The sequence below is a fragment of the Pseudophryne corroboree genome, chromosome 10 (assembly GCF_028390025.1).
Source record: "Pseudophryne corroboree isolate aPseCor3 chromosome 10, aPseCor3.hap2, whole genome shotgun sequence".
In the NCBI taxonomy this organism is placed as follows: Eukaryota; Metazoa; Chordata; class Amphibia; order Anura; family Myobatrachidae; genus Pseudophryne; species Pseudophryne corroboree.
The window spans coordinates 188,734,755-188,747,776 of record NC_086453.1 but is presented as its reverse complement, the minus strand read 5'-3'; the positions used below and the strand labels follow the sequence as shown (position 1 = coordinate 188,747,776).

The following is a 13,022-nucleotide window of genomic DNA, read 5'->3' as shown; positions in this document are numbered from 1 at the left end:
ACATGAAAATGACCTGCTTAATGGTCGAGTGCTGAACCTGGGAGAGAGGGATCTGATTGATTATTCTTTGAGTTTCCTATTAACCCCTCGATGACAACATTGTTGGGAGAGATGACCCCAGCAATTGTATTGCTTGGGAACCTGTTGCAGTAGAGAAAGGGTTATTAAAAAGAAAAACAAGTGTTTTTTTTGTTTTTGCTTCCTTTCTCTTTCCTGCAGTGTTAAGTCTTGGTGTGGAACTGTTACCTGCACACAAGCTAAGCAGAAGGTGTTCTGTGTAAATCCAGTTAAAGGAGAAGTTTTTTCTTCTGGTTTGTTGTTTTGTTTTACTCTCTAGGAGGCAATAATATGCAGCTGCTGCTGGCAGCTAAGACTTTACAAGTGTCGGATACTGGCTTGTTGGTGTATGTTCAGGGATGCCAAATTTAGTTATTGCATAGCCTCAGATAGCAAGATGGAGGAAATCCTCTGGGCCTTAACTAATGTGGCTGCTATGCACCCTGGGAAGGCACAACATTTTCACTATTGGCAAAATAGGCTGGGGTCTGCAATGCATGCTCAGCCGGTTGACCTGGTGAAGTTAACAAACCGAAATCTGGCCTGCAAAATCTTGGAAATTCTCACAATCGACCATTTATTTGAAGAGCTCATGATAGCCATTGACCGATATTACACTTTGGGAAATTTGGGCCAGACAGTGGAGAAGGTTGTCAGGCTAGATGTCAGGCCAAAACCAAAGATGTTGGCACAGACTGCAAGTTGACCACAGAAGGGTGCTTTGAGTGTGGCGAATCTGGCCACTTTCAGTGGAGTTGTTCAAATCACCAGGAACCAATGGATTGTTTCGTGGGTCGACTAGGTCCTGTGTTTCTGTCTGCTTGACCATGTCCACGGGTAGCCCACTGCTATTCTGGGTGCCTCTCCTGATACAACAACGGTGTTGGTAGTTATGGATTCAGCCAGTGAAGTCACTTTGCTGTCCAGCATTTCAGTTCCAGAAGGCCTGACAGACTGGCTACCACCAGTAAAAGTTCTATGTGCCCATGGGACATCTGAGGAATTTGACTGTGTCTGGCTTCCTGGTACTGTGAGGGGACAAATGATGCAAGTAGTGTGTCAGGAATCAGCATTTAGCGGTATGTCCCTTACCAGTGCACTGGTTCACAGGCCACCAGAGGTTGCTGTGTTCTCGCCATCTGCACTGCATGGGTGCCGCCATGACACTGGCGGTCAGCTGATCTGGTATCATCCAATCCTGCTCTGTGTCTACACACATGACTCACTCATCCAGTAGCTGCTGACCAGGGGGTAAATAGCCTGAGTTCCAGCTCAGAATCATTGCCTTGAACAACGGTTCACATCCTGTGAACAAGTGCCTCCTGGCTCCAGTCTCCTGTCTTCTGAGATTCCCCTGTGTCTTTGCGCCATGGATCTACAGGTACCAGCCATCTAGTTTTGTTGCAGCTCCATCTGCATTCTGCTTCAACATTTACTAGCAGTTAGAGACTCTCTCCAGGTGCTGCCTTACTATTCTCACCTGCTCGTTGCCATTCTGCTGTACTGTTCTAATTCACCTGCATGAAGAATCCTGCTCTAATTCTCAGCCTGTCTCCTGCTAAAGGCAAATCTGGTTCTGCTGCTGTTAAACACACCAACTGCCTGGGTAGTTTTATTCCAAGCTCCCATCTGCTCCAAGGCCTATCATCGGTTACTCCAGGTTACCATTGGTTCCAAGACCAAACAATCTCTAAGAGACTATATATTCCAGAGACTCTATCCGCTTCCATGCTGAATTGTATATTATTATCTTCATTGCTCCAGTTGCCAATATTAACTGTGTGTATTTATAAATAAACATCATTTGCGCACATGCACAGGAATTTCCTTCAGTCTCCTCATTTCCTCCATAGCACCCCCACTGACCCACTAGTGTCCCTTCCGGGAACAGACACTAACACAAACCTGACATAGTGGCAGCAATTAGCTGCCATATCCCCTTTTCTGGGGCTAGACTTTCCACTGTTCCAAGATATTCTACTCGACCAAATTAGTCTGGACATGCCGGCATCCAGTCACTGGCTGGATGTCTGACTTACATGATCCTGTTACTCAGACTCCAAAACTGGAGGGAGAAATCAGGAAGCAGCAATGTCTGGAACCTGGGTACCAGACTTTGGTTGCAATCAGACCACTCTCGCATTCCTGAAGACATGAGGAAGAAGGCCTGGCAAGAGAAGATTAGAAGGAAGAATAAAACTTGCCAGCTGGTAGAGAAGATTGGCCTCCTGTGTTCAGATCTGTGACACTCCAGGACTTTGCTTGAGAACAATTCAATAATTGTGTATTGGGGAGTGCATACAAGCATGTTGCGAGAGTAAATGGAGTTTGGAAGGCTGAGAGACTGGCTGAGAGAGAACCATACTTTATTATAGAAAGCAATTGATATACAGGTTAGTGGTGGTACAAGAGAGGATAGTTAAACAGCTCTTGGTACTTATCCAGGAGCCCATCCAAGAGGGCATTTTGTGTGCACATGGGCAAGGCCCTTATGATGTAATAGAGCCCATAAGACCGGTAAATTACAGAGTGTTCAGTTGGATAGATGGCAAAGGGAGCAGGTCTATCACGGTAACCAGTTAAACCCATGGGTGGAGGGAGTGCTTCCTCAACAGAAGCTTCCACCACAAAGGTTTAGTCCAGGGTTGTGCATACCTTTACGTCCTCAACCCCCACCTCAAAAAAACACAGAGGGAGGTTACAGGAAAATCAAAACTACACTATGCCTGATATATGAGTTTTGCCAAAGTTAGTGAAGCTAAAAGAGGGGGAATTAGGAAAAGGGAAATATTTTCCAGGTAAAGAGACCGCTTTGCCAAGTATGGCAAAACTAGGGGAAGCATATGTTGCAGAGGGTACTTTTCCTCGTTTTGAGGTTCAGAACAAGATAGGGTTAATAATCCTGCTGCTTATTACAGCTACACACAGCTACACTACCTGGTTGTGACTGACTTGGTGTGTATGAAGGTATAAAAGACAATGGGTGGGGGCTAATATTCATGGTGTCCATGCTTCTTCCACTGCATATGAATACTACTTACTATCTATGAGGGTACACCAGCAAACTCAGCCACCTCCTCCAGGCTATGGCCATGCTCTCAGACCAAAAACAATGGCTCCCTTTTACCACTCAGTCTCGTCACGTGTATGACCAATGGTTCCACCTGAAAAAGAAGCAATATCTCAACAAATTCACATTGGGGGTCATTCCGAGTTGTTCGCTCGCAAGCTGCTTTTAGCAGCTTTGCACACGCTAAGCCGCCGCCTACTGGGAGTGAATCTTAGCTTATCAAAATTGCGAACGAAAGATTAGCAGAATTGCGAATAGACACTTCTTAGCAGTTTCTGAGTAGCTCCAGACTTACTCGGCATCTGCGATCAGTTCAGTGCTTGTCGTTCCTGGTTTGACGTCACAAACACACCCAGCGTTCGCCCAGACACTCCTCCGTTTCTCCAGCCACTCCCGCGTTTTTCCTAGAAACGGTAGCGTTTTTTCACACACTCCCATAAAACGGCCAGTTTCCGCCCAGAAACACCCACTTCCTGTCAATCACATTCCGATCACCAGAACGAAGAAAAAACCTCGTAATGCCGTGAGTAAAATTCCTAACTGCATAGCAAATTTACTTGGCGCAGTCGCACTGCGGACATTGCGCATGCGCATTAGCGACTAATCGCTCGTTGAGAGAAAAAAATAACGAGCAAACAACTCGGAATGACCCCCATTGTATCAATACCTTAGACATTCACAATGATCATCCAATAGTTTTAGTGTCACCATCTACACGTATGTTCACATCCCACGTCATTGAACTTATACCACTTGTCTTTCCACATTCCATATTATTTTGTCTGGTGTGTTTATATATTACTGTACATATTAAAATGCATTAAAACTTTAAATTGACAATAACAGATATGCTTTCTTTTACAGGTATAAAAGACTGTTTTATTGTGTTATCAGTCAGGCTCCTACTGTAATAATAGAGGTAGAGATCCTTAGGAAACTTCTTTCCTATGTATCTCACTATCACCTGGATGTCCTGCCCCACCTCGGCAGCACAGATATTTTTTCAAGTAGTTTTTTAAGTACCCCTGAACATCACAGCTAGTACCCCGGGTTGAGAACCATTGGTTTAGTTGATTAAAGTGCTTATATACTGTACAGTTCAAATGAAATCTAATACATTGGTATAAGACTGCCACCCCCTGCCAGTCACCCCACTATCTGCCACACCTTGCCAAGCATTGTCATGATCTTCTTCTGCCACCCCATTATCTGCCACCCTCCTTTTATCCCATCACCTCCAATATCTACCACCCCTTGCCAGTCACCCCACTATCTACCAACCATTTGCAGTTACAACCATGATCTGCCACTCTCCTTTTGCCATGCCAGTAAGTCCCATTAGCTGCCACTCTTCGTCTATCCTGTCACCTCCACTCTCTGCCATCTTGCTTATACCCCCCATATGCTGCCAGCCCTACTCTGAACCCCCCCCCCCCCCTCTCCCTCCAGCCAGCAAGCATCTGCACCATGAAGACCAAAAATGGTCTTCATGGTGCAGATGCTGGCTGGCAGGAGCTCACATCCCCATTACTGTACAGGAGGAGCCCTTGGTGCACTGCAGCCTTTTATGGGGAGAGGGAGGGGGAGGTTACCCAAAGACCACTCTGTGGGAGGATTGAGGGTGGATGTTGTGTGCCAAACTCTGCTCTCATGCAAGCTGCTGTCACCGGGTGCCTATGCACACTGACTGTACTGTATAGTGCCCACCTACAGACTGCAGTATATGGTGCCCACCAGCACTACAGTATATTATGTATAGTACCCACTGTCTGGGGGGACACTAATGCTCCTTCTTGCACAAGGCACCAAAATGTCTAGGTTTGGCTCTGCCACAGAGTGATTAAACCAGAGGTGTGTCGTAAAGCCATGCACCCTTTCCAGGTGTGTGCACTGGGTGTCATCGACCCCAGTGATGCCACTATAAAAGTTCATATAAATGCTTCTTTTGTACAATCGCTTACATTTCTACAAACCTGTAGAAATGTAAGTGATACAGATAAAAACAAAATTACATTTATAGAACAGACATTTAAATGCATGTGTATAGTCAGAAAATGAAGCCAGGGTCATAGCCAAAGCAAGACATTGTCAAATCCATTCCCATAAGTACACAGAACGGGAGCAGGTAGATCAAGGGATAGTTAATACACTGCTCAAAAAAATAAAGGGAACACTTAAACAACACAATGTAACTCCAAGTCAATCACACTTCTGTGAAATCAAACTGTCCACTTAGGAAGCAAGACTGATTGACAATCAATTTCACATGCTGTTGTGCAAATGGAATAGACAACAGGTGGAAATTATAGGTAATTAGCAAGACACCCCCAATAAAGGAGTTGTTCTGCAGGTGGTGACTACAGACCACTTCTCAGCTCCTATGCTTTCTGGCTGATGTTTTGGTTACTTTTGAAAGATGGCGGTTCTTTCACTCTAGTGGTAGCATGAGATGGAGTCTACAACCCACACAAGTGGCTCAGGTAGTGCAGCTCATCCAGGATGGCACATTAATGCGAGCTGTGGCAAGAAGGTTTGCTGTGTCTGTCAGCGTAGTGTCCAGAGCATGGAGGCGCTACCAGGAGACAGGCCAGTACATCAGGAGATGTGGAGGAGGCCGTAGGAGGGCAACAACCCAGCAGCAGGACCATTACCTCCACCTTTGTGCAAGGAGGAACAGGAGGAGCACTGCCAGAGCCCTGCAAAATGACCTCCAGCAAGCCACAAATGTGCATGTGTCTACTCAAATGATCAGAAACAGACTCCATGAGGGTGGTATGAGGGCCCGACGTCCACAGGTGGGGGTTGTGCTTACAACCCAATACCGTGCAGGACGTTTGGCATTTGCCAGGGAACACCAAGATTGGCAAATTCGCCACTGGCGCCCTGTGCTCTTCACAGATGAAAGCAGGTTCTCACTGAGCACATGTGACAGACATGACAGAGTCTGGAGACGCCAAGGAGAACGTTCTGCTGCCTGCAACATCCTCCAGCATGACCGGTTTGGCAGTGGGTCAGTAATGGTGTGGGGTGGCATTTCTTTGGGGGGCCGCATAGCCCTCCATGTGCTCACCAGAGGTAGCCTGACTGCCATTAGGTACCGAAATTAGATCCTCAGACCCCTTGGGAGACCATATGCTGGTGCGGTTGGCCCTGGGTTCCTCCTAATGCAAGACAATGCTAGACCTCATATGGCTTGAGTGTGTCAGCAGTTCCTGCAAGACGAAGGCATTGATGCTATGGACTGGCCTGCCCTTTCCCCAGACCTGAATCCAATTGAGCACATCTGGGACATCATGTCTCGCTCCATCCACCAACGCCACGTTGCACCACAGACTGTCCAGGAGTTGGCGGAAGCTTTAGTCCAGGTCTGGGAGGAGATCCCTCAGGAGACTATCCGCCACCTCATCAGGAGCATGCCCAGGCATTGTAGGGAGGACATACAGGCACGTGGTGGCCACACACAGTACTGAGCCTCATTTTGACTTGTTTTAAGGACATTACATCAAAGTTGGATCAACCTGTAGTGTGTTTTTCCACTTTAATTTTGAGTGTGACTCTAAATCCAGACCTCCATGGGTTAATAAATTTGATTTCCATTGATAATTTTTGTGTGATTTTGTTGTCAGCACATTCAACTTTGTAAAGAACAAAGTATTTAATAAGAATATTTCATTCATTCAGATCTAGGATGTGTTATTTTAGTGTTTCATTTTTTTTTTTGAGCAGTGTATAATCAGTCCAAGGTGGTCCTGACTCCTGATTCTGCTTCTGATTCCCACAGACTGCATGGGATTGGCTGATGCCAGGAACTGAGTAGATGGTAGACACATTCTGGGTAATCAAGTATTTCTGAGTTGGAGCATAGATATTTATGGCTGTAGCTCACCTGCAAAAGAAACACATACCTCTAGTGCAAAAGTAATACTTCTTCAGGGCATGGGGGAGTATTGTCATTTATAGTGTACACCACAATAACTCACATTGGCACATGAGAAAAATGGTTTGCTCCTGAATGTATTGTCTAGTAAGTGTTTTCTTTGGATGCAAACACTTTGGGCCTAATTCAGATCTGATTGCAGCAGCAAATTTGTTAGCCACAGTAATCGGCAAAACCATGTGCACTGCAGGGGGGCAGATATAACATCTGCAGAGAATTAGATTTGGGTGTGGTGTATTCAAACTGAAGTCTAAATTGCAGTGTAAAAATTAGTGATGTGCACCAGACATTTTTCGGGTTTTGTGTTTTGGTTTTGGATTCGGTTCCGCGGCCGTGTTTTGGATTCGGACGCGTTTTGGCAAAACCTCACCGAAAATTTTTTGTCGGATTCGGGTGTGTTTTGGATTCGGGTGTTTTTTACAAAAAACCCTAAAAAACAGCTTAAATCATAGAATTTGGGGGTCATTTTGATCCCATAGTTTTATTAACCTCAATAACCATAATTTCCACTCATTTCCAGTCTATTCTGAACACCTCACACCTCACAATATTATTTTTAGTCCTAAAATTTGCACCGAGGTCGCTGGATGGCTAAGCTAAGCGACACAAGTGGCCGACACAAACACCTGGCCCATCTAGGAGTGGCACTGCAGTGTCAGGCAGGATGGCCCTTCAAAAAAATAGTCCCCAAACAGCACATGATGCAAAGAAAAAAAGAGACGCACCAAGGTCGCTGTGTGACTAAGCTAAGCGACACAAGTGGCCGACACAAACACCTGGCCCATCTAGGAGTGGCACTGCAGTGTCAGGCAGGATGGCACTTCAAAAAAATTGTCCCCAAACATCACATGATGCAAAGAAAAATGAAAGAAAAAAGAGGTGCAAGATGGAATTGTCCTTGGGCCCTCCCTCCCACCCACCCTTATGTTGTATAAACAGGACATGCACACTTTAACGAACCCATCATTTCAGCGACAGGGTCTGCCACACGACTGTGACTGAAATGACTGGTTGGTTTGGGCCCCCACCAAAAAAAGAAGCAATCAATCTCTCCTTGCACAAACTGGCTCTACAGAGGCAAGATGTCCACCTCATCATCATCCTCCGATTCCTCACCCCTTTTACTGTGTACATCCCCCTCCTCACAGATTATTAATTCGTCCCCACTGGAATCCACCATCTCAGGTCCCTGTGTACTGTCTGGAGGCAATTGCTGCTGGTGAATGTCTCCACGGAGGAATTGATTATAATTCATTTTGATGAACATCATCTTCTCCACATTTTCTGGAAGTAACCTCGTACGCCGATTGCTGACAAGGTGAGCGGCTGCATTAAACACTCTTTCGGAGTACACACTGGAGGGAGGACAACATAGGTAGAATAAAGCCAGTTTGTGCAAGGGCCTCCAAATTGCCTCTTTTTCCTGCCAGTATACGTACGGACTGTCTGACGTGCCTACTTGGATGCGGTCACTCATATAATCCTCCACCATTCTTTCAATGGTGAGAGAATCATATGAAGTGACAGTAGACGACATGTCAGTAATCGTTGGCAGGTCCTTCAGTCCGGACCAGATGTCAGCACTCGCTCCAGACTGCCCTGCATCACCGCCAGTGGGTGGGCTTGGAATTCTTAGCCTTTTCCTCGCACCCCCAGTTGCGGGAGAATGTGAAGGAGGAGATGTTGACGGGTCATGTTCCGCTTGACTTGACAATTTTCTCACCAGCAGGTCTTTGAACCTCTGCAGACTTGTGTCTGCCGGAAAGAGAGATACAACGTAGGTTTTAAATCTAGGATCGAGCACGGTGGCCAAAATGTAGTGCTCTGATTTCAACAGATTGACCACCCGTGAATCCTGGTTAAGCGAATTAAGGGCTCCATCCACAAGTCCCACATGCCTAGCGGAATCGCTCTGTTTTAGCTCCTCCTTCAATGTCTCCAGCTTCTTCTGCAAAAGCCTGATGAGGGGAATGACCTGACTCAGGCTGGCAGTGTCTGAACTGACTTCACGTGTGGCAAGTTCAAAGGGTTGCAGAACCTTGCACAACGTTGAAATCATTCTCCACTGCGCTTGAGTCAGGTGCATTCCCCCTCCTTTGCCTATATCGTGGGCAGATGTATAGGCTTGAATGGCCTTTTGCTGCTCCTCCATCCTCTGAAGCATATAGAGGGTTGAATTCCACCTCGTTACCACCTCTTGCTTCAGATGATGGCAGGGCAGGTTCAGGAATGTTTGGTGGTGCTCCAGTCTTCTGTACGCGGTGGCTGAATGCCGAAAGTGGCCCGCAATTATTCAGGCCACCGACAGCATCTCTTGCACGTCCCTGTCGTTTTTTAAATAATTCTGCACCACCAAATTCAATGTATGTGCAAAACATGGGACGTGCTGGAATTTGCCCAGATGTAATGCACGCACAATATTGCTGGCATTGTCCGATGTCACAAATCCCCAGGAGAGTCCAATTGGGGTAAGCCATTCTGCGATGATCTTCCTCAGTTTCCGTAAGAGGTTGTCAGCTGTGTGCCTCTTCTGGAAAGCGGTGATACAAAGCGTAGCCTGCCTAGGAACGAGTTGGCGTTTGCGAGATGCTGCTACTGGTGCCGCCGCTGCTGTTCTTGCTGCGGGAGGCAATACATCTACCCAGTGGGCTGTCACAGTCATATAGTCCTGAGTCTGCCCTGCTCCACTTGTCCACATGTCCGTGGTTAAGTGGACATTGGGTACAACTGCATTTTTTAGGACACTGGTGAGTCTTTTTCTGAGTTCTGTGTACATTTTCAGTATCGCCTGCCTAGAGAAATGGAACCTAGATGGTATTTGGTACCGGGGACACAGTACCTCAATCTAGTCTCTAGTTGCCTCTGAATTAACGGTGGATACCGGAACCACGTTTCTCACCGCCCAGGCTGCCAAGGCATGAGTTATCTGCTTTGCAGCAGGATGACTGCTGTGATATTTCATCTTCCTCGCAAAGGACTGTTGGACAGTCAATTGCTTACTGGAAGTAGTACAAGTGGTCTTCCGACTTCCCCTCTGGGATGACGATCGACTCCCAGCAGCTACAACAGCAGCGCCAGCAGCAGTAGGCGTTACACTCAAGGATGCATCGGAGGAATCCCAGGCAGGAGAGGACTCGTCAGACTTGCCAGTGACATGGCCTGCAGGACTATTGGCTTTCCTGGGTAAGGAGGAAATTGACACTGAGGGAGTTGGTGGTGTGGTTTGCAGGAGCTTGGTTACAAGAGGAAGGGATTTAGTGGTCAGTGGACTGCTTCCGCTGTCACCCAAAGTTTTTGAACTTGTCACTGACTTATGATGAATGCGCTGCAGGTGACGTATAAGGGAGGATGTTCCGAGGTGGTTAACGTCCTTACCCCTACTTATTATAGCTTGACAAAGGCAACACACGGCTTGACACCTGTTGTCCGCATTTGTGTTGAAATAATTCCACACCGAAGAGCTGATTTTTTTGTATTTTGACCAGGCATGTCAATGGCCATATTCGTCCCACGGGTGCCTGACTTAAACAAACCACCTCACCATCAGAATCCTCCTTGTCAATTTCCTCCCCAGCGCCAGCAACACCCATATCCTCATCCTGGTGTACTTCAACAGTGACATCTTCAATTTGACTATCAGGAACTGGACTGCGGGTGCTCCTTCCAGCACTTGCAGGGGGCGTGCAAATGGTGGAAGGCGCAAGCTCTTCCCATCCAGTGTTGGGAAGGTCAGGCATCGCAACCAACACAATTGGACTCTCCTTGGGGATTTGTGATTTAGAAGAACGCACAGTTCTTTGCTGTGCTTTTGCCAGCTTAAGTCTTTTCATTTTTCTAGCGAGAGGATGAGTGCTTCCAACCTCATGTGAAGCTAAACCACTAGCCATGAACATAGGCCAGGGCCTCAGCCGTTCCTTGCCACTCCGTGTCGTAAATGGCATATTGCCAAGTTTACGCTTCTCCTCAGACGCTTTTAATTTGATTTTTGGGTCATTTTACTGAACTTTTGTTTTTTGGATTTTACATGCTCTCTACTATGACATTGGGCATCGGCCTTGGCAGACGACGTTGATGGCATTTCATCGTCTCGGCCATGACTAGTGGCAGCAGCTTCAGCACGAGGTGGAAGTGGATCTTGATCTTTTCCTATTTTAACCACCACATTTTTGTTCTCCATTTTTTAATGTGTGGAATTATATGCCAGTAACTATCAATAGCAATGGCCTACTACTATATATACTGCGTACAACTGAAATGCACCACAGGTATGGATGGATAGTATACTTGACGACACAGAGGTAGGTAGTGCAGTGGCCTTCCGTACCGTACTGCTATATATACTGGTGGTCACTGTCAGCAATCTGCAAAACTAAAATGCACCACAGGTATAGAATGTAGATGGATAGTATACTTAATGACGACACAGAGGTAGGTACAGCAGTGGCCTTCCGTACCGTACTGCTATATATAGTATACTGGGGGTCACTGTGTCAGCAAACTGCAAAACTAAAATGCACCACAGGTATAGAATGTAGATGGATAGTATACTTAATGACGACACAGAGGTAGGTACAGCAGTGGCCTTCTGTACCGTACTGCTATATATACTGGTGGTCACTGTGTCAGCAAACTGCACAACTGAAATGCACCACAGGTATAGAATCTAGATGGATAGTATACTTAATGACGACACAGAGGTAGGTACAGCAGTGGCCTACTGTACCGTAATGCTATATATTATATACTGGTGGTCACTGGTCAGCAAAACTCTGCACTGTACTCCTCCTATATAATATTATACTGGTGGTCCCCAGTCCCCACAATAAAGCAGCACACTGAGCACAGATATGGAGTGTTTTTCAGGCAGACAACGTATACTGGTGGTAACTGTCAGCAAAACTCTGCACTGTACTCCTGCTATATAATACAGCTGCTCCCCAGTCCCCACAATTCAGCAGTGTGAGCACAGATATATGCAGCACACTTAGCACAGATATGGAGCGTTTTTTTCAGGCAGAGAACGGATAACTGGTGGTCACTGATCAGCAAAACTCTGCACTGTACTCCTCCTATATTATACAGCTGCTCCCCAGCCCTCCCCAAAATTAAGCAATAGTGCACAATCAATTTCAACAATAACGAAGAGGACGCTAGCCACGTCCTCTCCCTAACATTCCAATGCACGAGTGAAAATGGCAGCGACGCGCGGCTGCTTATATAGAATCCGAATCTCGCGAGAATCGGACAGCGGGATGATGACGTTCGGGCGCGCTCGGGTTAACCGAGCCACACGGGAGAATCCGAGTATGGCTCGGACCCGTGTAAAAAGGGTGAAGTTCGGGGGGGTTCGGTTTCCGAGAAACCGAACCCGCTCATCACCAGTAAAAATAAAGCAGCCTGTATTTATCATGCACAGAAACAATACAACCCATCCAAATCTAACTCTCTCTGCACATGTTATATCTGCCCCCCCCCCCCCGCACACACACACACACACTTCTGCAGTGCACATGGGGGTCATTCCGAGTTGATTGTAGCTGTGCTAAATTTAGTACAGCTACGATCATCTTCCCTGACATGCGGAGGGATGCCCAGCACAGGGCTGGTCTGCCCCGCATGTCAGTGCCGCCCCCCCCCCCCCCCCAGCACAAATACAATCGCATCGCACAGCGGTGGTGCTTTTGTATTTCAGGATTAACTCCCGGCCAGCGCAGCAGCTCCTGACATCACACAGCCGTTGCGGCCTGCCCCCCATTCGGTCCGGCCATGCCTGCATTGGCCGGACCGCGCCTACAAAACGGCGGCCAAACGCCGCCGTTCCGCCTCCTACCGCCCAGCGACCGCCTCTGCCTGTCAATCAGGCAGAGGCAATCGCAGCCCTGCTACGGCCTTCGGCCGTCTGGCATGCGCTGGTGCACTATGGCATCGGTGCATGCGCAGTAGAGACCTGTTTGCTCG

General features: G+C 47.1%; 1 protein-coding gene across 1 annotated transcript in view; it reads left to right on the top strand.

The window, feature by feature from the left end:
* The first annotated feature begins 949 nt into the window (after nt 1-949).
* The window catches only part of LOC134965256 (L-amino-acid oxidase-like), a 65,038-nt gene continuing 52,965 nt past the window's right edge, over nt 950-13,022 (top strand). Inside the window, exon 1 of the mRNA XM_063941750.1 lies at nt 950-1,136. Within this exon, the coding sequence (XP_063797820.1) occupies nt 950-1,136 (187 nt within the window). The remainder of the gene's footprint in view (nt 1,137-13,022) is intronic.